A 26,058-nucleotide genomic window follows, 5' to 3' on the forward strand; every position below is an offset into this window, starting at 1 on the left:
TTTTTAATTTTTTTATAATGTTGAATTAATAAAGTTAATTTAAATTCTAAATTGACTCCACTTTTTTGTAGGATTTTTTTTTTTTAGAGTGTAGCCAGGCCTGAAGGTCATAGAGGAGAAGATGGCCATATTGGGACAAGAGTTCTCCTATGGAGAATTTAGGATGCAGTGATACAGCAAGAAGCAGTCAAATGGACTGTGAAAATAGTAGTGAAGAGTTGTACTGACACCCCTCAGTCTGTGAGGTCCTCACGAATCAACTGGAAGCTGAGACTAGCTGTGAGGGACCGTAGCGACACACCTCGTCTCATGTGGTCCTAACAGGAGAAGATGGAGCTTCCAATAATGGTTTGCTGGATATATGTAACATGCAATGTACCGCCATGTGTAATCGTGAAGTTTCTGCCTTTCGATTGTCCAGAAGAAGTATTCTTGCGCCTTCTATCTGATGTATAACCCTCATCAAGATGTTCAGTAAAGAAAAGTTTATTTTTGGACTCTGATCTTCCTCATTCATCTCTTTCCCATCTGCCAAGGTCAAAGCAGCACACACACCCAGCCAGAATCCCCATAGCATAGCGAGACGCACCTCGACCACGGCTGCCACCCTGTTCATTACACAAACCCACTCAAATAAGGGGAGAACAAACTCCATGCAGACTGTGCTTGATGAAAAATCTGAATTCCCTTTAATGTATCACAACTTTTGAACTGGGACAAATTAAATGGGTTTTTCACCCTTGTCTTGTATTTTACATATGAGCCTCAGTGATTATATTCTTTTTATTATAATAATATATTTTTTTGCTTCCTCTCACTAGCAATGCAAGATGCTAAAACTAGGGCAACCCTCTAGTAACAAAGCATGCAGTTTTCCCAGTTTATATTATATATTTTATAGGCAAAGTGTCGTTTTTATATCTTGGACAGAGCTTTGTTAGAAGACCTAGATGACTGCCGCAAGGGCCTTCAGCAGGTCTTCATCTGTCTTAAGCCATGAGCACCATGCACATCGGTGATCATGATATTTAAATACTGCTGTGAGTGATTGACTGCAGTATTTATATGGCTAAACAGCAGCAATCAGAGTATGTTCTGGTCACTATTAAGCCCCCGTCTCACATAGCGAGATCGCTAGCGAGATCGCTGCTGAGTCAAGGTTTTGGTGACGCAACAACGACCTCACCAGTGATGTCGCTATGTGTGACACTTTGCAGCGATCAGGCCCCTGCTGTGAGGTCGCTGATCGCTGCAGAATGTCCTGGACCATTTTTTGGTCTTCGCCCTCCCGCTGGTCAGCACACATCGCTGTGTGTGACCAGCGGGACCAGCGATCAGGCTGGTAACCATGATAAACAGCGGGTTACTAGGGGCGCACGTGCACTTAGTAACCCGCTGTTTATCATGGTTACCACTCTGCTACGGTGAGCGGTAACCTCCCGCTCACCATAGCAGAGTGGTAACCATGATAAACAGCGGGTTACTAGGTGCACGTGTGCCCCTAGTAGCCCGCTGTTTATCATGGTTACCAGCCTGCTCCATCTTCAGCAGGCTGGTAACCAGGAGCAGGACATCGTGGAAAGATTCTTTCCACGATGTCGCTGCTCCCCTGATCGTTGGTGAGCCTGCCTGTTTGACAGCTCACCTGCAATCACATAGCGACGCAGCAACGATCCCTGACAGGTCGTATCGTTGTCGGGATCGCTGCAGCGTCGCTAAGTGTGACGGGGCCTTTATTAGAGGAAAATGCTAGCTTGGGAGACCTCTCCATAAACAAGTCAAGGGCTGACTACTCAAGAGAATCAATGGTAAAGGTGTCTCACTATACATTTGTGGCACCCCAGGGGTCTGGTTTCCACAGTAACAGCAATGTTATGTCTGAGAGCAGGTGGGAGGTCTCTTGGTCAGGGATCCTGTGCATGCCACACCTCCTGCCCAGTCCTGGGAGGGGAAGAACTTCCCCTATATAAACCTAGGGCTGAGGCAGGGTTAGGGAGTAGAGAAGAAGTAGAGACAGAGAAGCAGATATAGGAAAAGAACATCAGGAGCTCTGTGGGAGCAGTGCTACAAGGAGTCAGGGGCTGGCAGCTGCAGAGCTCGCCCTGACTGAGAAGCTATCACCGGACCCGGAGTCCGAGGCTGTGGGGACTAACTCCTATCCAGCAGCAGAAACCGACCGGCAGGGGATTGCAGGTCCTCTGGCCCAGAAACCCGAAGGCACGGTCACACGCGTGGGACCAGCACCGCCGTCGTGGAGCGGAAGCTACTAGAAGGCCCCGAGTCACCGGCCATACGGGTGAGCACCACACGGTACACTCAGGGACGTGGGCTACTTATACCCGCCTCTAGCAAGGTAGCCGGAAGAGTATCGTTAGTTTGGGAGGCCTACAACTCTGCCTGGCCAGGGGAGATCAAGGACTGACCAGGCCCCAATCGCTAGCCAGTACTCCGGGAGGGTCTATCTTTGTCACCAGTAAAGACCCTGAACTACACCGTACTGTCTCCGAGTGGTTCCTGCTACCCCCATCATCCACGTCGGCTGCCCTGAGGCCATACCCCTCCCGTTGGGGGTTATACTATCACGCTGCACAATCCTACCACCGGCCTCAGCGGTCTGCCCTGCAGCAGCAGCTCCTTAGCTGTAATCAACGGGTGGCGTAGTCGTCCAACATCTACCGCTAATACAGCGTCACTTAGTCTGACTCCCTGGGCACGGACCGGATCACCGCCACGAGACTACAACCCTCAAGAGATCCGGCTCCGGGTAAGCTCCCGCGTGCGCAACGCAGCGCGACACAGGCCCAGGGGCGCGTCAACTTTTGGCGTAGTCGGCAGGATTTCGTGCCCGCAACCACCGGGTACTGCGTGCCTGAAAAAGACTGTTCAAACTTACCTGTGGTGAAGATTCCCGCCATCCGGCGCCATCTTCCGCTTCCTTCCCGCCATCGGTGGAGTTTTCCCGCCATCCGGCGCCATCTTCGGCCTTCTTCCCGCCATACGTGGAGTTTTCCCGCCATTGGACGCCATCTTGAGGACGCCGCGCGGGAAGAAGAGGGGCGTGGACTCCGAAAGCGCGCGAGAACTGAAGCCCCGCCTCACGTCCGGACGTTGCGTAAGGTCCTGGAAGGAGCCCAGCAGACGCCGACGTCACAGGAGCGCGACGGAAGGTCCTCAACCCTGACGATCCACTGCGGAGCCGCGGCCTACGGAAGAGGATCATCGCAAGGTAGGCCACGGTCCACTAGGGGGGAGAAGGATGTCGGATACGGAGGAGAGCTTCACCGCTTCAACCCCCGCCAGCGCCACCGCTGTTGCGGTCATGCCTTTCACCATGCCCTATATCCCGGGGGCAGCCTGGCTACCCCAGTACTCAGGGGAGTCACATACCCTGCATGACTTTAGAGAAAAGCTGGATAGCCTCTTCCAGGTGTACCCCCTCACAGAGGAGCAAAAAGTGAGCATCCTGGTGGCCCAATTAACCGGGGCAGCCCAAAGGGAGGTAAAGTCCTGGCCACCTGGGGGGAGGACTGTCGCAGGGATACTAACCCGGCTGAGGGACACCTTTGATACCCGCACCTCAGCCGAGATCAAGCTTAGATTCTACGGGTGCAAACAGCGGGCACATGAGAGTATAAGGGACTATGCCCTGAACCTACAAGAGGCCCTGAGAGCCATTAAGCAGACCGACCCTGACGGCGTGGGAGACGAGGACAGGCTGTTGACTGAACAATTTATAGAGGGTTTATATTGCAATGCCCACCGAACCCAGTTGCGGGCAATGGCCTTACAGGACCCTCATCTGGGATTTGCACAGTTCAAGGACAGAGCCATCCGGGTGCTCCGAGAACCAGCACCAGGTGGCGTTGTGACCCACAGACGCCCCACTACCACTTACCACCAGGAGGCGGCGCCCTTGTCGGCAGGGCCTGTGGGAGCTGATGCGCAGGCTTTGAACAATGACCCGGCTCCAGACCTGCACCATCAGGTCCAAGAGCTAGCTAAAAGCGTTGCTGCGCTAACCCGAACTGTGCAGTCTTTACAGGTTTCCACTCCAGGGAAGATCCAGCTGGCATCCGGACCGGAGGACGTCCCGTGGCGTCGACCAAGGAGGACCCCACCGGCCAGAGGAAGACCCAGCGACCGATACAACGAGGACGGACGACCCATCTGCCGCCACTGCAATCAACCCGGACATATGGCAAGGTACTGTCCTTTAAACTGGCACAACCTGGGGTAGAGGGCCAACCCCCAGGAAAAAGATCACCAGGCCCATCGAACTGGCGCGACAAATATGTGGGAGGACGTCCAGTCTTACCCGTGGTACTGGATGGCATTCCTATGAGTGCCCTACTGGACACCGGGTCACAGGTCACCACCATCCCGTACGTGCTCTTCAAGCAGTACTGGAATGACTCGGATATCACCCGCTACCCTGACGACGACTTGAGTATCATCGCCAGCAATGGTCAGCCCGTGCCACAGATTGGATTTAAAGAGGTGACCATTAAAATCGGTAGAGTCGAACTGGCAGCACAGGGACTGATCATTGTAGACATTGACAAACACGAGAGTCACCCAAAGATAACTCTAGGAACTAATGTAATTGAAAATTGTCTTGCAGAGGTGATTTTCCTTTTACAGCAGGTTGCCAAGAACGGCAGCTCCGGCCAGCAGCGAGTGCTCCAGAAAGAGATCCGGGCACTGATGCGACGGCAACAGCTAGAACTCTCCGGTGGTGAGATTGGTAGCGTGCGAATGTGTGACCCTTTCCCTATTGCCATGCCCCCGAAAAGTGAAATGATGATTTGGTGCCGGGCAGCTATTGGTCTGAGAGGTAGAGATTACCAGGCAATGGTAGAACCAGTTTACTCAGACAGTAGGCCCACCATTTTGACAGCACGGGGGGTGGTCAATGTACGCCATGGGAGGGTGCCCGTTCGCATAATAAATATCGGGAAGAGGGAAGTGTACCTGCCCCGGTATGCCACGCTAGCCAAATTGTATACCATCAATCAAGATTCCATACAGTCCGTAGAACCCTTGCCTCCATCTTCCCCGGAGGAAGGTAACGGCTCTCAGAAAACAATGGAGGACTGGTGTCAGCAACTACATTTGGGTACTGACTCCACTCCCTCACACCAGAAACAGGGAGTCTATGGGGTGGTTCAAGAGTACGAGAGTGTTTAGTAAACACCCGTTAGACTTCGGGCGAGTCAAGGGGGTAGAACACCACATCCCCACGGGAGACCATCCTCCCATAAAAGAGAGGTATCGACCCGTACCCCCTGCACACTACCAACACGCCAAGGGGATGCTTAGAGACATGAAGGAGGCTGGGGTGATCAGGGATAGCTGTAGCCCCTGGGCAGCTCCACTAGTCTTAGTCAAAAAGAAAGACAACACCATGAGGATGTGTGTAGATTACCGGAAAATCAACCGTATCACACACAAGGATGCGTACCCCTTACCAAGGATAGAGGAGTCTTTGGCTGCTTTAAGATCTGCTAACTTCTTCTCTACCTTGGATCTCACTAGCAGGTACTGGCAGGTTCCTGTAGCAGAGGCGGACCGGGAGAAGACCGCATTCACCACCCCGATGGGACTTAGCGAGTTTACCTGTATGCCGTTCGGACTCTGCAACGCACCGGGAACCTTCCAACGATTAATAGAGTGCTGTCTGGGCCACAGAAACTTCGAGATGGTCCTGTTGTACCTGGACGATGTCATCGTATATTCCAAGACTTATGAGGACCACCTGAAACACCTGGCGGAAGTGTTCGAAGCTCTGGCAAGCTACGGCCTAAAGGTGAAACCCTCCAAGTGTCACCTCCTGAAACCAAAGGTGCAGTACCTGGGACACGTGGTGAGCGCTGATGGAGTGGCTCCCGACCCTGATAAGATCACCGCAATTAAGGAATGGCCAAGTCCCTCCAGTGTAAAGGAAGTGGGGCAGTTCTTTGGGTTGGTAGGCTATTACCGCAGATTCATCCCCGGTTTCACCAAAAAGGCAGCTCCTATGCAGGACCTCCTGATAGGCCAGTCCCGGAAGGCCAAGAACCAGAAGCCACCCTTCAGATGGGAGAAGTTAGAAGAAGATTCCTTCCGCCAGCTGAAGATGGCCCTCACGGGGGATGAAATCCTGGCGTACCCTGATTACAGCCAGCCCTTTATCCTCTACACCGACGCAAGTAACATCGGGCTAGGAGCCGTGCTGTCCCAGATCCAGCAGGGGAAAGAACGAGTAATCGCTTACGCCAGCCGAAAACTGCGACCCACCGAGAGAAACCCTGAGAATTACAGCTCATTTAAGCTAGAGTTCCTGGCAGTGGTGTGGGCAGTCACCGAACGCTTTAAGCACTACCTCGCTTCCTCCCGGTTCACCGTGTACACGGATAACAACCCGTTGACACACCTGGACACAGCAAGACTCGGTGCCCTAGAACAGAGATGGATGGCCCGTCTGTCCAACTACGAGTTCACAATCAAATACCGGGCAGGACGCTCCAATACCAACGCGGACGCCCTGTCCAGGATGCCAAACCTACCGGACGTAGGAGAAGATCCAGAGGGACTGGAAGAAGTCGAACTCCCTTTGTTCCACCGTCATGGGACTATCCAGTATTCCCACCGGGTAAGGAGTAAGCAAGCTGCTACGTTTAATCCCTTGCCTCACTACAACTAGGCGGAAACGCAAGACAGTGACCCTGCCGTCCGACTGGTGAAGGAGATGCTGACTCGGCCAGAGGCTCGCCTTGACCCAGACGCTCCGGAGGAAGCCAAGCAACTGTGGGCTGAGAAGAGTCGACTGTTCCTTTATAAGGGGAAGTTGTGCCGCCGAATGGTTAACTCCCGGACGCATGAACTAATCTGGCAAGTAGTGGTGCCACGAAGAGACGCAGCCGTGGTGATGGAGGCATACCACGACGGGGCTGGACACTTCGGATGGAAGAAGCTGGAGTTCCTGCTGCGCGGGCGGTTCCACTGGGTAGGCATGAGGGGAACCATCGAGAGGTGGTGCAGAGACTGTGGCCCGTGCAACCTAAGAAGGAAGGACCGTGCCAGCCAGAAGACTCCCCTGCAGTCCATCGTCACCCGGCAGCCGTTGGAACTGGTAGCCTTGGATCATGTAAAACTGACCCCAAGCAGAAGTGGCTACGTCTACGCACTAACCATCGTGGATCACTACTCCCGGTTCTTGGTTGTCATCCCCGTCAAGGACTTAACAGCTCGAACAGCAGCTAGAGCCTTCCAGCAGCATTTCTGCCGTCCACACGGGTACCCGGACCAAGTGTTGACAGACCAGGGACCTGCCTTTGAAGCGGAGGTCTTCCAAGAATTCTGCACTCTGTATGGCTGCCGGAAGATAAGGACGACACCCTATCATCCGCAAACTAATGGACTTTGTGAGAAAATGAACCAGGTGGTGATAGATCTTCTGAAAACATTGCCCCTGGAAGAACGCAGTCTGTGGCCTGAGAGGCTGCCCGACCTAGTGGACCTATACAACCACATCCCGGTAGGTTCCACCAACTGTACCCCGGCTTACCTGATGAGGGCAAGACCTGGTAAGCTACCTGTTGACCTGGAGATGGGAGTCCTGACACCCGAGGACACTTCACCAGAAGCAGACTGGGACACAGAGAGGCAGCAGCAGTACCGGAAAGTACAGGAGAGCGTGGAGCGAAGTCTCTGTCAGGCTAGGGAAAGACAAGAGAAAACTTGCAACCAGTATGCTCCCGCTGTTCCCCTGGTACCCGGAGAGCAGGTCTTGAAGAGGAAAAGACGGCTCCACAAGTTGGACGACCAGTGGGAGAAGGACCCGTACACCGTACTGCCCTCAAGCCACGAGAACCTGAAAGTCTGTACCATCAGTAAAGACGGAGGGGAGACCATAGCCATTGTATCCCGGGATCACCTGAAGAAGTGTCCTGAACAGCTACGGAACCCAGAAGGAGAGCAAGAAGACCATCGACCCGTAGAGGAAAGGGAAGATATGGTTAGTACTGTGCTCGGAGACTTCCCTCGGTCCTGGACTCAAGTCAATGGTGCAGTTGTGGTACCCGTCCTCACGTTCCTCCAACCAGCATCCCAAGTGCCTACGGAGCAACAGGTAGAGCTGGAAGAGCAGCCGGTCCAAGGAGGCAGAAGACTCCACACAAGCAGAACAGGAGGATCAACCCTCTGCTTATAGTGAGCCTGTCGTACCCCTAGTGAGCCAAAGAGCCGGTAGACAGCTGCCCAGTTTACCCTTGACAGCTCCTACACCCTGTAGTTCAGGGCTAGACAGTCAGCTCCGTAGGTCCACCAGGGCCACTAGAGGCCAGTTACCCGCACGTTGGAGGATTTGAAGTGTATAAATTGTTTTATTTGTGGTTACCTGTTTTTCTTGTTGCTTGTGTATAATTATGTGTTTCTAGTTATTTATAGGAGTACTTGGTGGATTTACCGGGAATCCTTGTACATGGTTGGAGCGTAACCTAGGAATGGACTAAAGACTGTTAAGGACTCGGGGCAGGACAGACCCCTACCTGGTTACGTCTCCCTGTTTTGGTGAAATGGACACCTTGCTTTTCTTCAAAGACTGCACCCGGTTGCGGACACGCCGTAACCATCTTTATGTGTTTTTCTTATTGTATTATTATTGTTTATACCTTGTTATGTTTTTCTAAAAATATGTTTAGTCCCGGAGTACTAAATTTCACTAGGGGGGAATGTGGCACCCCAGGGGTCTGGTTTCCACAGTAACAGCAATGTTATGTCTGAGAGCAGGTGGGAGGTCTCTTGGTCAGGGATCCTGTGCATGCCACACCTCCTGCCCAGTTCTGGGAGGGGAAGAACTTCCCCTATATAAACCTAGGGCTGAGGCAGGGTTAGGGAGTAGAGAAGAAGTAGAGACAGAGAAGCAGATATAGGAAAAGAACATCAGGAGCTCTGTGGGAGCAGTGCTACAAGGAGTCAGGGGCTGGCAGCTGCAGAGCTCGCCCTGACTGAGAAGCTATCACCGGACCCGGAGTCCGAGGCTGTGGGGACTAACTCCTATCCAGCAGCAGAAACCGACCGGCAGGGGATTGCAGGTCCTCTGGCCCAGAAACCCGAAGGCACGGTCACACGCGTGGGACCAGCACCGCCGTCGTGGAGCGGAAGCTACTAGAAGGCCCCGAGTCACCGGCCATACGGGTGAGCACCACACGGTACACTCAGGGACGTGGGCTACTTATACCCGCCTCTAGCAAGGTAGCCGGAAGAGTATCGTTAGTTTGGGAGGCCTACAACTCCGCCTGGCCAGGGGAGATCCCATCTGCTCAAGGACTGACCAGGCCCCAATCGCTAGCCAGTACTCCGGGAGGGTCTATCTTTGTCACCAGTAAAGACCCTGAACTACACCGTACTGTCTCCGAGTGGTTCCTGCTACCCCCATCATCCACGTCGGCTGCCCTGAGGCCATACCCCTCCCGTTGGGGGTTATACTATCACGCTGCACAATCCTACCACCGGCCTCAGCGGTCTGCCCTGCAGCAGCAGCTCCTTAGCTGTACTCAACGGGTGGCGTAGTCGTCCAACATCTACCGCTAATACAGCGCCACTTAGTCTGACTCCCTGGGCACGGACCGGATCACCGCCACGAGACTACAACCCTCAAGAGATCCGGCTCTGGGTGAGATCCGGCTCTGGGTAAGCTCCCGCGTGCGCAACGCAGCGCGACACAGGCCCAGGGGCGCGTCACATTATTAGCATGTCCTATATACAATACACATCCCTTGTTCAATATCAATGATAAAAAAAAAATCTGAGAACATAAATGCTGTATAAACGAATGATCACATATATCAGTTCACTATACTGTAAATATAATATTACCTGCAGAATAAGGACTACTACTCATGGGGTGTTGCAATGGATTTTTTCCAGAATTTCCATCAGAAAGACCTAGAATTATAGACCGTTACAAACATAAGAATAGCAATTAAAAAAAAGAATTAACATTTACAACTCAATGAACATGATTCAAAGTAAAAACAAAAAAAATATTTTTGGTGATTATTCTCAGTGTCTAACAATAGGAACTGCTAGATACAAAAAGACTAGGTGAATGTGCATAAAAAAATGTCACGCTTAAAGCATGCTTAGTTTTAAAAGAATGTGAAACCCCCAAAATATAAAAAATGTTATAAAAAAAAAAAATGCCCCACATGGTTTGTACTTCATTTTATATTTTACTATTGACTCACAGATGACATCTGGCTGCAGAGTTTTTTTGCTGCAAAATTCACGAAAAAAAAAACCTGTAATAAGGCAGCCTCAAATAAGCTAATTCTAAAAATAAAATATATCAAAATCCATTTAAATTCTGTTGAGTTCTTCCAACTGATTTGAAAAAAAGTCTTGTGGTCTGATTGCAACATGGTTGAACTTTTTGGCCTGAAGAATTGCTTCGATCATTGATTGACTTAGTTACATTTTCTTGTGGTACTGTGCATTTTTGGAATCATATATAGTAATACTAACAATAAGGGTATGTTCTTGGAAGATTTGATTGAATAATTTGGTGTATACAGCATATGCAAATGGTGTTACTGTAGTATGTGCATTGATTTGTGCAAGCGCCATTTATATAACTGGAAAAGTCACACTGATTAATAATCGCTGACATCTAAATAAAAGATTAACTGCACCACACATGACCTCAATATACATTTGTCATCAAATCATTAAAGTTGTTTTGCACTTTATAGAAAGTGGACCCCAAATGCTTTTATACACTTAAAATAACAAACAGAGCAGGCACTCGCCCTCCCCAGGTCTACTGCTGGCTCCTTGCAGCTGCTTGGGACTCTGTATGTTAGTTGCAGCGGTGCGATCATGTTGACAGCTCACATGATCACTGCAACCAAACCCAGAGCTCAGGGGGTCTTGCCATCTACTGTGGCACAGCTGCTAAACTCAATGATGTGCTCTGTTATGCCACCGCTGCAGACAAAACATAGAGATCTAAGCAGTGGGGAGCTGGCACCGGACCTGGGGAGGGTGAGTATGCCTTGTTTGTTACTTTAGGGATATAAGGGCTTTTGGGGTCCACTTTTCTTAAATTCCTTAAAGTGGAAAACTCCTTTATTATAAAGATATATACGGTACATCTAAAAATATAGAGTCATGCCAATAAAATTTCTAACCACACAGAAATATTGGATATGAAAATGCCTAAGGGCAAGTGCAGACTACCGTATATTTTTTCATCTGGGAGAATTGGGTCGACTTTGGAAATCACATTCTGGTCAAACTCTGATCAGACTGTGAACATAGTGTGATCCGATTCTCACAGATGAGGAGAAGATGGAGGAAAAAATTCTCCATCTTCTCCATTCTGTTAGTCCGTGGTGGAAATCGGACTGCACTTAGATGTCATCCGAGTGCAGTCCAATGGTTTCCACAGACTCATTGACTTCCATGGTTGAGTGCGATCCGAATATCGTATCAAACTTGGACATGTCCACGGCCCTATAGACTAACATTGGTCTGAGTGTGATCTGATGTTTTGTCGGATCTCACTCGGACCGAAAATACGGTTGCCTGCACTTGTCCTAATAATAATGAAATCACAATGGCATCATAGCTTATGACATACTACAGCTCTGTGAATCCATCATATAAATATAGGCTGCCATTCAGACTGATTATTCTGAGACTATAACATTTTGAATTCCTGCCAACTATACTGTATATCTAAATGTATTAGACTCATTTATAAAATCTAATCCAACCGAAAAAAATAAAAAATGAGCACACAGCGACTATCAGTCTGTATAGCTTCATAGATGAGGCCCTCCTGCCTTCTGTTTCTATCAGGCTGTCTGTGTTGATTGAGGCATCTTATTCTGTACCTTAAATGCACTATGTTTTCTTTTTTTTTACAGATGAGTAAAAACGCTTTAGGTAATATGCATAATTTGTTCTGCTGCAGGCATTTTACCTTTGGGTAAATTATTCCCTTAACGCAGTTATGTTTCCATTTATTGCTGCATTCTAAAATGTGCACCAAGAACTTCCAGAATATCTATTTGTCTAGAGATTTTGCAGTTGTAACATTTAAGGTTGCTTTATATTCAGACACTCGAACGCCCAAATCAGAACAGCGGGCAGATTTTGCTGTCATTGGTGAAAGGCAAAACCTTGAATAATTTGGAAATGGAACCAGTAAACACTTTGTAATCCCAGAATCCATTAAACACTTTGCAAACCATTTAGAAAGGTAATTGTTTGTGGATTTAGAAGATTTTTAAATTAACTATATAAAATCTGGATAAACAATAACACAAAACACAATTAAATATCACTAAGATGAGCACTGAAAAAAGGTTTTCGAGAGGTGCGGTTTTCTCAATGAAGAGTGCCAATTTACATAACATATAATTGATAATCAATGACAAAAATTCCGATCTAGATCGTAAGTGGTCTTCTCAGACTGAAGGTTTTCTAGAGAAATTTCACTCAATCTCTAGCTTCCTTCCCACACAATTGTTTTTTTACATTTCATTTTTATTCAGTTTGTAAATTGCAGCATTAATTCCATGCTATACTTTTACAACTGTATCTTTTTGTTTTCGTGTTCACATATGCATGTTTTTCAGGCTTTTAAAGTGCAACTGTCATTTGAAGAGAACTTGCAGTAGAACGTCTGCCTCTAGATCCTCTCTCCTTCTTCCCCCTCCCCTCTCCATAGAACTTCATGAGCACCAGCTGTCACCTTCTGTCTTAATATTCTTACTCACTGAAGACAGATTTTACCCCTTTATCGCCGGGCCATTTTCCATCTTTTCGTTTTTGTTTTTTACACCCCTTCTTCCAATAACTTTTTTATTTTTCCATCAATATACTGGTATGAAGGCTTATTTTTATCAGGATGACTTGTACTTTTGAATGACACCATTGATTTTATCATATAATGTACTGGAAATTCAGAAAAAATCCAAATGCGGTGAAATTGCAATAAAAAAAAAAGTCAATTCCACAAAGATTTTTTTGCTTTTTTATCTACCATATTCACTATATGGTAAAACTGACCCAGCAATATGATTCTCCAGGTCAGTATGAGTACGAAGATACCAAACATGTATATATATTTTTTTGAGTGGTGAAAAAAAAATTGGAAATTTGTATGAAAATAATTTTTTGCTTTTGCCACCAATTTCCAAGACCAAAGCATTTTCATTTTTTGTGTGCGGACTTATTTTCTGCGCCCTGAGCTAACATTTTTACTGATACCATTTTGAAGTAGATACAATGTTTAGATTACTTCTTATTGCATTTTATTGCAATGTTATGGAGGCTAAGAAAGCTAAATTATGGAGTTTCAATTTTTTTCTCTTGTTATGCTGCTTACAGATCGGATTAATTTATTCTATATTTTGATAGATTGGACATTTCTGAATGCAGAGTTACCAAATAGTGTATTTTTTCAATTTTATTTATTCATTTTATTTTGAATAGGACAAAATGGAAGTGATTTGAACTTTTCAGATTTTTTTTTTTCACATTTTTTTTAAAACTTTTTTTTAAAAACGTTTTATTGTATTCAATAGTCCCTATAGGGGATTTGGTGCTGCAATTGTCGAATCGCTTGTGCCATACATAACATTGCTTCAGCACTGCTATGTACAGCAGAAATCACGATCTACTATGAATGTTGGGCACTAGCCGGCGTTCACAGGAGAATCATAATAACAGGCATGGGGGTCATCAGCAGTTCCCCAGCTGTCATAGCAATCCATCAGCACCCCGTGATCACATCACGGGCGTGCCGATGGGAGTGTCGAATGATGTGTGCCCCTTTCAGTTGTCACGCAAGGTGTGGGAAAGACTTAGTGCAACACAAAGGGAAGAGGGAAAGGGAGCCCAGACACTAGGGAAAGAGGGACCTCCTAGGTTGATCTACCGTCACCCTGTCTCCCCTAACGTCCCTGTATTGGCTCTTCAGCAATTGCCGCACGCGTGCCTTGCCCTGTCTTTCCCTGGCGTATGACTAAGGCTAGGGAAGGGAGGAGATGAGCGCTAGCCAATCTCCACTAAACACTATAAACAACAGTGGTGGACAAACAGGGGGAAATTGCTTAGCTTTAGACGAACTCCAGACAAATGTGCACATGTCCTCAAGCTGCAGAGAGGACAAAGTACTTCTCTTGCTAAAGCCTTCACAAGTAGGAATGTATATCGCCAACACCTCCCTCTGAGAAACAGCAGGTATTTATACACCCAGGCAGGGTGTTAATTAGCCAGAGGAAGGTAGCCACAGTGTCCTAGAGACTGCCTCTAAGAAGATGTCTGCAATGCCAAATGTAGAGATCTCCTGCAACCAACTGCAGGGCGACTGTATGTCACTTCTGACACACCCGTGACATTGGTGCATGTTAAATGCCGAGATTGTCAGCGGGATTTAACAGGTTAACAGCCGCGGAAGGAGCATTGCTCCTCCTGCAGCTGTTAGAGGCACATGATGGCTGATAAATCACCTGTCATGTGCCGGGAAAGAAGAAAGGTAGGGATATACAGTAACACATGACGTAAATATACCTCATTTGTCATGAAGGAGTTAAGGGTATTGAGAATGAGAAATCACTCCAGAAGGAGAAAGCCACAGATTTATTTTTATAACACATACTGTATTACAAAGTTTCTTATCTTCATGTGTATCATGAAAATAAAAATGAAAACAGATACAGTTTAATTCCTATTATAATTAATTCCTCTGTGAAACCATGAAAACTTCTGCACCTACACTATATTGCATTCACATTTCCCTATTGATTTCAAGCTATCATTTGTCTACAGCATTTAACGGCAAAAAAAATCAGGGAAAACATAGCAAAATTTCAGCGTTATTCTTAAAAATACTGAGCTTGGATAAGAAAAATGGTAATTTAGTCCTGGGTTGTACTGTTTAAAAATGCTAGTGACACCTTTGCAACAATAAGCAATGACATTTTTAAAAATTGTTCCCATCTCCACCCTTGGAAATACTCTTGAGTTCTAGATGCTCCAGTCAAGTTTAATAATAATAAACATTCCACTCACCCTCATAATATTACATAGTTACATGGATAATACATTTGAAAAAGACACATTTCCATCAACTTCAACTGAAAGATGGGAAAAGATAACGGGATGGAATTTATGTAGAAACTTAATCCAAGATCCTGTCTGGCCAAAAAACCCAAAGTTTTTCCTTTCTGATCTCAAGTGTCAATTGACTGGATCAACGTTCAGAACAAAAAAGTTATGCATTTTAATAAGTATTTGTATTATTTATTTTTTAAAAAGCATCTAACCCTTTTTTGAAATCATTGATGGTTCCCACTTTGACCTGCTACTGAGATAGACTATTCCATGGATTAATAGTTCTCATGGTAAAGCAACTTTGTCTCAGAGATTGTACATTTCTTTCTGCAAACTTAAGAAGTGCCCCCTTGTTTTTTGAGGGGGTTGTACACTAAACAGCTTTTGATCATACATTTTGTATGGTTCACTGATGTAGTTCTAGAAGTTTATCATGTCCTCCCGTAGACGTCACTAAAAAAATATAATTCCTTTAATCTTTCCTCATAGTTATGATCCTCCATGTACCTTTTCATATTGGTGTCTCTTTGTACTTTTTGTAACTGTTATTTTTTTGCATAATGCTTTAGCCAATAGAAGTTCCACCTATTAAAGAATCAAATAAAAATTGGAGGTTTATTCAAACTTATTCAATTCAACAGGAGAAGGACTTGGGTATTCTGGTTACAAGTAAGCTGAGCAGCAATACTCAATGTCAAGCAGCAGCTGCAAAAGCAAACAAGATTTTAGGATGTATAAAAAGGGAGAAAAAATCCCACGATCCCAATGTAATCTTACCCCTCGATAAATCACTTGTAAGGCCACATCTGGAATATGGGATCAAGTTTTTGGCTCCCCATTTTAAAAAGAATATTCGGAAGCTAGTGTCAGTTCAAAGGCAGCAACTAGAATATTACAAGGGATGGAAGGCCTCTCATATGATGAGAGGTTGGAACAGTTGGGCTTGTTTAGCTTAGAAAAAAGATGTCTCGGGGATCTCATTTATATGTATAAATATATGTGTGGTCAATGCAAAGGACTGGCACATGACTTATTCCTTCCAAAGACCATACTAAGGACCTGGGGACACTCATTAAGGGTGGAAGAAAGGCGATTCCGGCACTAAATAGGAAAGGGTTCTTTACAGTCAGAGCAGTTGGACTGTGGAATGCCCTACCACAAGAGGTAGTAATGGCCGACACTATAACAGCTTTTAAAAATGGGCTGCATGATTTCCTGAGCACAAATGGCATTGTGGATTATACATAATTTAGTATAAAGAATTTTAAATTGGCGGAGAAAGACTGAATTTGATTGACCTTGTTTTTTTTTCAACCTACGTAACTTTGTAATATTTTGACCCATTTTTGTCTATTAGGCCTCAGGTTACCATGTGACACGTCCATAAACAGAACACCACACTCCTGGTGGAGTTGGTGCTCAGGTAGACTCATATCCCTTCAATCAATTCTAGTAAAACTTTGCTCTAAAATTTGATGCAAGTAAGTATTTATTGCAATTCTGCCCTGCAATCCGCGTATAAAATAAATTACATTTCGGTTTTAAAGGGAACCTGACTGCTGATTCATGCTGCCTGACCCACGGCCAGCATATATCAGACACTGACATTATATTTTTAACTCTGAAACTCTGCAGTGCTTCAAAGAAAAACATAGTTTAATAACCTCCGGGGACCAAGGTCCAGATTAGACAAGTCGGACAAGCAGATCCCCAGTGACTTCTTCCCACTCGTTCCCCTTGACTCATAGATGTTTCCCAATCCCTACATATTCAGATAGAGACCTGTCACTCCAGGGCAGTGGGTGGGAGAAGCCACCAAGTACCCGCCTGTCTGACTAGTCTCCAGCATGGCTCGGTCACCAGCTAAACTATGTATTTCTCTGAAATGCCACAGTGTTTCAGACTTAAACATATGTGGCTGAAATATACATTATCCGTGGGCCTCATGTATCATCTGTCAGATTTCCTTTAATCGACCATCATCAGATATACAGATTACCAAGCTCTCGGTCCACGGTGGGATTACCGATTTTTCTACAGTTCTTGTTCTCTAAGGCTAACTAAGATCAAAACGGAATTTATTTTAAATGTTGATTGCCCAGAAGAATTTCAATAAATATTTATTTGCATCAAATTTGAGTCCCAAGTTTTTTGCTAGAACCAGGAAACACACGGCCTGTTACATGTTCCCTAATATAACCCACTGATAACACTATTATCAGTGATCTGTACAGGACTCCAATGTTGGTTAAGTATCTGTGCCACAGGGAATCCATGTTTGCTTAATTGCCTAAATGGATACAGGATCACATCTGTGAATATGAGTTTTGAGTTAATGTTTTTTATATCAAAGGAACTGATTATTTCAGTTCCTTTTTACAGAACTGGTTTTAACTGTTATTCTACCACCAAAGAAGGAACGTAAATAAATGGTCAATGGTTCATTGATTTTCATGCGGTAATGAAATTGGTAATTTAAACAATTTACTTAGCTTCATACGTCTCTACTTTGGTCAGTTTCCCATGATCCTTCTCCCCAACTTCTCTTTTTACTCCAAATATGCTATCCTTGAAAGAGTAAAGTGCTTAAAAATGTTATTGCAATGACTAGTCATATACTGAATTAAAGGAATGGAAACATCAAAGTAGAACCTGCAATAATTCATAAAAGCTGCTTCCTCACAAACATTTCACCTTGAAAATTATCTTGGTTTCCTGAAAAAATATCTTCAATTGCTAAGGACACTTCTGCAAAAGTGAACCTAAAAGGAAAGGAATGAAATCACTCAGCCAAGAAAATACCCAAGAAAAATGTACATACATTGGCATTTTATCAGAGGAGAAACTTTATCACCCGAGCTTTATGTTTGCAGATGGAGAGTTGCTTGGATTTCACATGCCAGGCATTCTTTGCTCTGCCAGGATATTTGAAATTTTTCTTGAAAGTGACGGCTCCAGATCAACCTCCTGCCAATCCCTTTTACTGGCCAAAGTAAAGCATTAGTAAAGCACGGCATGTTTTAAATCTGTTGGATGCTATCTTTGCTACGAAGTCTGAAACACATTGAAATATACCTTATGAAAATCTAACTTCTCAACCTTAAGGCTAAGTGCCCACGATGCAGAAACGCTGCAGAATTTTTCTGCATCTCCCTGGCAGGAAAAACGCATGCGGATTTTACATGTGTTTTTCCTGCCAGGTAGAAGCGTTTGTCAAGCGTTTTTGCATGCATTTCTGCATGCGGGTTATCAAGCGCTTTTCCAAGCGATTTTAGCATCACTTGGAAAAGTGCTTGACAACTTGGTCACACTATATAATCCATGCAACCGGCATAGATTTATATAGTGTGACCAAGTTAATAGTTAAAAAAAGAATAAAAATGGTAAAAAACCCAAAAACATTATACTCACCTTCCGATGTCCCCCGGTCTCCTGTACGATGCGTCCTGGCTCCCCCGGCGGCTCGCGGTGGCGTAAAAGGACCTTCCATGACGTCATTTAGTCATGTGACAGGTCACGCAACCGTCTACGTCAGTGGTCGTGTGACCTGTCACATGACTAAATGACGTCATGGAAGGTCATTTTACACCATCGCGAGCCGCCGGGGAGCCATGACGCATCATACAGGAGACCAGGTGCCAGAAGGTGAGTATAATGTATATTTTTTATTTTAAATTCTTTTTTTTACAGGTTCTATGGTACCCGTGTCTGGAGGAGAGTCTCCTCTTCTCCAGACCCAGGTACCATCCGCACATTAAATCGCTTAATGCACATGTAGTCATGCGGATATTAAGCGATTCAATGCAAGTCAATGGCGGCAATTACGCTGCGTGTCCGCAAAAATAATGGACATGCTGCGTATTTTTTTGCAAAGATAATCCACAGCTGAAATTTCCGCAGCATGTGCACATTATCATTGGGGACCATGGGGCACGTATTACCAAGAGTTTTTTGAGCGTTTTCGCTTTGGAAATTCCGCGGCAAAAACGCTTGAAACACGTATAGTGGGCACGCAGCCTAAAAGTAATGCAATTTTTGATATGGCTCCTTACTTAATATATGGAGCTATTGTTCTTCTAAACTACACCATTGTTGTGTGTTTTGAAGGAAAGGGCATATTTAATGTGCATATATAATATACAATTAAATGCTCTAGCACTTTTATATATAATTCTCAACAAACAACGCATGCCACAGGCTTTTCCTTCAGCTTTATAATCATCCAGGCAAGAGTAGACAGTAGGAGCAACATCACATAAAATCCTTGCTGTACCAGCACACTCAAAAAATATTTTTTTTTTCTGGCGCATCCAACTTAAATCTCATTTTTACTTGGCAGGATTAGCAGAGGAAATGATTTGGTTTCGTCCCTCGGCACGCTCTCCAGGTGCAAATGTGTTGTTTTGATACGGCTGACTGGCTCAATAGACACATGGTCATTTTTAATTGAAGGCTTACACTGAATAATGGTGAAATAAAATGAACATGTATCCATTGCTGGAATATTATGAACTTTATCACAGCATATCTGAAAGGTAGTGTTTCAGTAAGCATTTTAGCTTTTATTAAACATCCTTCAGAAATATTGCTTTTCATTATGTCCTTCACCATCACTTTCTGTGAGACAACAAAAAATACTGAGCTCAAATAATTTCCCGATACTGTGGTACTTGCCATAGCAAAACCAAGCATGGTAACTCTGTAGTTAGCATTGTGGCACCGGGGTCTGGGGTTCAAACCCCACCAAAGACAACATTTCCATGGAATTTGGGTGTTCTCCCCACGTTGGCGTGAGGTTCTCCAGTTTCCTCACAAGCACAAAAAAATGTACAGACAGGGTATTTAGGGTGTGATCTCGAATGATGACCGTGATGATAATGTCTGTAAAGCGCTGTGGAATTAATGGCACTGTATAAGTGTGTCACCCTGGCCTGGATGCCACAAATGTATAATAAAGCTGTGTCTGAGAGCAAGGGGGAGGTTCTCTGGTCAAGGACCATTAGCATGCAGTACCTCCTGTCCCAGGCCAGTAGGGGGAGCAGGCTGCTCCTATAAAAGCTAGAACTGGGGGCAGGGTTAGGGAGAACTGGACAACCTGTCTCTGGATTGAGAGGTGTCCCAGAGCAGGGACAGACAGTTGTGTTGCAGCCTAAGGGGCCGTGTGGCAGTAGGAGAGCCACGAGCCAGGGACAAGAGGCGAATTGAGCCTGTCCTGGCAGATAGAGAAACTAATCTACCGGACTTTGGTGTCCGAGGCTGGTGGATTCCAAGTCCTACAGCAAATAACCAGTCTGCAGGGGACTGTATGTCCTTTGGCCTAAGAAGCCCGGAGGTTCCGCCACAGCAGAAGGGACCGGTGAAGCCGCACCAGACCAAGAGTAAAAAGGGACCCAAGTCGCCAGCCATACGGGCGAGAAGACACGGTGAGCTCAGGAACGTGGGCTATTACACCACGAGGAGGGAAATAGCCAGAGAGAGCGCAGAGAGCACGGTAGGCCTACACCCTCAACCTGATCAGGGCCAGCTTCCCACTTGTTCTCAGACATCCAGGCCCCCTCCTAGCCGTGCCTGTTTTTGGGTCGTTTCACCTGTTCTAATAAAGACCCTGAACTGTTTAAGAGGCCTCCATTTCCTGGCTATTGCTGTCGGAATCATCCCCTCCATCATCCATTATATACTGCCCTGGGGCCATACTCCTCCCGTGGGGAGTTGTACTATTCAGTGCTGCACATTTACATCTGCCCCAGCGGTCTGCACTGCAGCGGCGGTTAGCCCTGACCGCAATCCACGGGTGGCGTAGTCGGACATTGCAAAACATATAGAAGACTGCCACTGGTCTGACCACCCTGAGCCACGGACCGGGTTGCCACTACTACCCCCATTATTGCCCTGTTGCCCGGATCCGAGTGCCCCATGGCCCAGGGGCCGAATCATAAGCGTATAAAATAAATAACTACTCTGACTAAATAATACCGTCAAATTATGTCACATAAGGCTTGGAATCAAATACACCATTCTATAATGAAGGCTTTTCAGTAATTTACAATATACTGTACATTAAAGTAAGATCTGACCTCAGCATTTTTTTACCAAGCCCTCCCTAAAAATGGTGTTAAAAACGTAAAGCGACATAGAGCAAAAACTGTGTACCACTATGAAATGCCAAAGTAATACCAAACTAGATTAGAGATTGGAGTTCAGCAAAAAGATTTGCAGGATCGTGATCTAGTTGCCAAGTTGGTAGTCCATGATTACCAGACAGGAACCCAGCAACCATTCTCCGATATGCCCATTCAGCTTCTGATTAGAAAGCCCAATGCAACATCACAGTTGTGGCGTGATGAACACATGACATTGCATTGGGCTTACTAATCAGAAGAGGCGCTGGGGCTACCAGCAGGTAGGAGGAGGTTCGTAGGGCACTAGTCCGGCAGTTATTGACCACCAAAATGACCTCTGGACCAGGATCTTGCAAATCCTTTTGCTAATTTCTAATAGAGATCTATTGTTAGTCAAATATTTACCCTGTTTTCCACATAGTTGTGATCTTATGTTAAAAGGTTTTCCTTATAATGGTGGACCGCTGTTGTAGTTATAGTGTCATTTACACATTAGCTGCCATCATGTCATGCCATTAATATGTTTGGTGGAAGAGCCACATTCCTGAATTTCCTTTGCAAGTGAATTAAAGAGAAAGAGCTGTACGGCATGTTTACCTTGTCTTGTATGTGTGTCACCCTGGCCTGGATGCCACAAATATAATAAAGCTGTGTCTGAGAGCAAGGGGGAGGTTCTCTAGTCAGGGGAACATTAGCATGCAATACCTCCTGTCTCAGGCCAGTAGGGGGAGCAGGCTGCCCCTATAAAAGCTGGAACTGGGGGCAGGGTTAGAGAGAACTGGACGACCTGTCTCAGGACTGAGAGGTGTCCCAGAGCAGAGAGGGACAGTTGTATTGCACCCTAAGAGGAAGTGTGGCAGTAGGAGAGCCACAAGCCAGAGACAAGAGGCGAAGTGAGCCTGTCTTGGCAGACAAAGAACTCCATTTTACCAGACTTTGGTGTCTGAGGCTGTGAGGATTCCACATCCTGCAGCAGATAACCAGTCCGCAGGGGACTGTATGTTCCTTGGCCTAAGAAGCCCGGAGGCTCTGCCACAACAGAAGGGACCAGCAAAGCCGTACCAGGCCGGGAGTAGAAAGGGACCCACGTTGCAGGCCATACAGGCGAGAATACACGGTGAGCTCGGGACCGTGGGCTGTTACCCTATCAGGAGGAGATAGCCAGAAGGAGCGCAGAGAGCACGGTAGGCCTACACCCTCACCCTGACCAGGGCCAATTTCCCAATTGCTCTCAGACATCCAGGTCCCCTCCTAGCCGGGACTGTTTGTGGGTCAGTTCACCTGTTCTAGTAAAGACCCTGGACTGCAATCTGTTGTCTGTGTGCTCCTTGCTCCTCCAGCACTAACGGTACTGGGACTCTCGTCACCATCACCTCCTGCACTGCCCTGGGGTTACACTCTTCCCGTGGGGAGTTATCCAATCTCAGCTGCACACACCATCAGCCTCAGGGGATTACCTTGCAACGGCGGTTCATAATAACCGCAATCCACGGGTGGCGTAGTCGGACATTATCAATAGCACGTAGCAGACTACCATTGGCCTGACCACCCTGAGCCACGGACCGGGTCGCCACTACTAAACCCATCGTTCCCCTATTGCCCGGATCCTAGTGCCCCACGGCCCAGGGGGCGAGTCATATGCACCTAAATATTTGGTATCTATAACTGATGTAATTGGATTAGGCATGTGTAACAATATTATTAAGTAGAAATAATTAAAGTACAACACAGACTAGGGGACTAAAACCTCCACTTTACCCACTGTTGAAATCTGTTTGGAAATCTGTCAGTTACTTTCAATTTCCCTGTAACGCTACCTGTGGTCTGAACATATACTGGGTATATTGTACAAATTGCTATATATAGGAGATTATATTGTAGCAAGAGGATAAAACCTTTAATATGGCTTTCTGACTGTACAGTGGCATGTAAAGGTTTGGGCACCAGTGATCAAAATTACTGTTATTGTGAACAGTTAAGTAAGTTAATGATGGAATGATCTCTAAAAGGCCTAAAGTTAAAGATTACACATTTCCTTAGTATTTTCGGCCAAAAATATATATTTTCATCTTTTACATTTTAAAAATTACAAAAAGGAAAATGGGCCAATGCAAAAGTTTGGGCACCCTGCATGGTTAGTATCTAGGACCACCCCCTTTTGAAAGTACAACAGTAAATGCTTTTTGTAGTCAGCCGAGAGTCTTTCAATTCTTGTTTAAAGGATTTTTATCCATCCTTCTTTGGGAAATTCTTCCAATTCTGTGAGATTACTGGGTCGTCTTGCATGCACTGCTATTTTGAGGTCTAGCCACAGATTTTCAGTGATGTTCAGATCCGGGAACTGTGAGGGCTATTGTAAAACCTTCAGCTCGCACCTTTTGAGGCAGTCTATTTTGGATTTTGACGTGTGCTTAGAAGCCATCCTCTTTTCAACTTCAGACTTTTTACAGATGGTGTTATGTTTGCACAGAGAATTTGTTGAAATCTCATTGAATCCATTCTTCCCTCTATTCTTACCTGTGAAATGTTCCCCATACCATTGGCTGCAACATAACCCCAAAGCATGATTAATCCAGCCCCATGATTAATAGTTGGTGAGATGTTCTTTTCCTGAAATTCTGTGTCCTTTCTTCTCACACATACCTTTGATCATTGTAGCCAAAGACCAAAGAGTTCTATTTTAACCTCATCGAACCACAGGACTTGTTTCCAAAATACATCAGGCTTGTTTATATGTTATTTTGCATACTTCTGCCACTGAATTTTATGTTAAGGATGCAGGAGAGGTTTTCTTCTGATGTCTCTTCCATGAAGGTAATATTTGTGCAGGTGTCTCTGAACAACCGAACAATGTACCACAACTCCAGAGTCTTCTAAATAATTCTGAAGGTCTTTTCGCAGTCAAACGGGGTTTCTGATTTGCCTCCTCTAGCTAGCAATCCTATGAGCAGCTCTCACTGAAATTGTGCTTGGTCTTCCAGACCTTATCTTGACCTCCACTGTTCCTGTTAACTGACATTTCTTAATTTAAAACTGAGGAAAGGGCAACTTGAAAACTCTTTGCTATCTTTTTATAGTCTTCTCCTGCTTTGTTGGCCTCCACCATTTTGATTTTCAGAGTGCTAGGCAGCTGCTTAGAAGAACCCATGGCTGCTGTTTTTTGGCACAGGGTTAGAGGAGGCTGGGTTTTTATAAAGCAGGGAAATTTGCATCACCTGGCCTTTCCTAACAATGATAGTGAACAAGCCATAACTCTAACAGGCTAATTAAGGTCTGAAACCTTGGTCAAAGTTATCTGAGCACACAAATATCAAAGGGTGCCCAGACTTTTGCATTGGCTTATTTTTCTTTTGTAATTTTTAAAATGTAAAAAATGACATATATATATACTTTTTAAGCTGAAAAAGAGAATGGACAACACCTCCAAAAACATACGTTGATCTAATGCCTCTTGGCAAAAATATATAAAACTGAACATGAAGTTCTTAGTTTAACATTCTGATCAGACTGTATGAAGCCCACTGCCACGTCACGGCAAACCTCGTAGTGGGTCCTAACATTTCCTGCCTGAACGGGAGCGGAGTCGTGCGCCAACCACCGCCGCAGCGACAATGCACCAGCAGGGCGGGCAGCCTGGTGCCTCACAGCACCCATTCCGCAAGACCGAGTCCCCATAACTCCAGGCCGCACCGTCCCACCAGCACAAAACCACAGCAACAATGGCCGACACACTGCACCAACACCACATGAAATGAGCATTGTGATTTACCTTCCTCAAGCTCTCAAGTGAGAGCAAAAATAGGCTAGACCCTCTTTGCAGTCTCCTGCTAATTAAAATCGCCTGTGCCAAATGGGAGGAGTGCACATCCGAAAAAAAAAGGACAGAACATGCATTAAGCTGAAAAAGAGAATGGGAGGAAATGTTAGGACCCACTAAGAGGTTTGCCATGACATGGCAGTGGGCTTCATACAGTCTGATCAGAATGTTAAACTAAGAACCTCATGTTCAGTTATATATATTTTTGCCGAGAGGCATTAGATCAAATGTATGATTTTTTGGAGGTGCGATCCATGCTCCTTTTTTTGCATGTATATTTTTTACCTAAATACAAAGGAAATGTGTCATCTTTAACTTTAGGCCTTTTAGAGATCATGTTATCTTCATATTGTTTTACTGTTCACAATAACAGTAATTTTGACCAGGGGTGCCCAAACTTTTACACACCACTGTATGTATGACAGGACTTGATGTGTCATATAATAGGCTGTATAAATCTATGTGCTCAAGTTTATTTAGTGCAGTCCACCTTACACATCACAATAAATGTGATTTGAACAGGGATTCCTTTCCCGTCAACTGACGTATAGAGAAAATCAATAAATAATTCTTTGAAATGACAGGCTGTACTCCAATGTGCCCTATAACAATTGGGAATCATAATCAACATGTCACCATATCCTTTTGTATTGCACTTGTTATGGGAATTTCATTTTAAAATATTTCTATAAAGAGATGACAGCAAATTATTGAGACGCATAATAACACACTTCATTATCTCAGCATATGCTTAATAGTAATTACCTCTGATTCTGCACAGGGCATGATAGCACATTGTACAATTAAAAGCACAGGCATAATGTCATTCACATACACAGTATAAACAATGCTGCTGGGACAAAGATATTCTCTATAGAAAAGGATAAAACTATTTTTATAATAAATGTATAAAATGACATTCAATTATTTTTTTCATTGGGAGGAAATATTAGGTGTGCTGAAATCATCAATAAAACATGAAGATGAATTCCAAAGCTACAAATGAATTCCAAA

At 45.3% G+C, this 26,058-nt stretch overlaps 1 protein-coding gene across 1 annotated transcript in view; it reads right to left on the minus strand.

Annotated features, from left to right (window-relative positions):
• Positions 1-26,058, minus strand: part of LIPC (lipase C, hepatic type) — a 318,457-nt gene that overhangs the window by 171,680 nt on the left and 120,719 nt on the right. Inside the window, exon 3 of the mRNA XM_073652967.1 lies at positions 9,859-9,927. Coding sequence (XP_073509068.1) covers positions 9,859-9,927 — 69 coding nt within the window. The remainder of the gene's footprint in view (positions 1-9,858; positions 9,928-26,058) is intronic.

The sequence above is a fragment of the Phyllobates terribilis genome, unplaced genomic scaffold (assembly GCF_046119375.1).
Source record: "Phyllobates terribilis strain yellow unplaced genomic scaffold, ASM4611937v1 Scaffold_11__3_contigs__length_659146591, whole genome shotgun sequence".
In the NCBI taxonomy this organism is placed as follows: Eukaryota; Metazoa; Chordata; class Amphibia; order Anura; family Dendrobatidae; genus Phyllobates; species Phyllobates terribilis.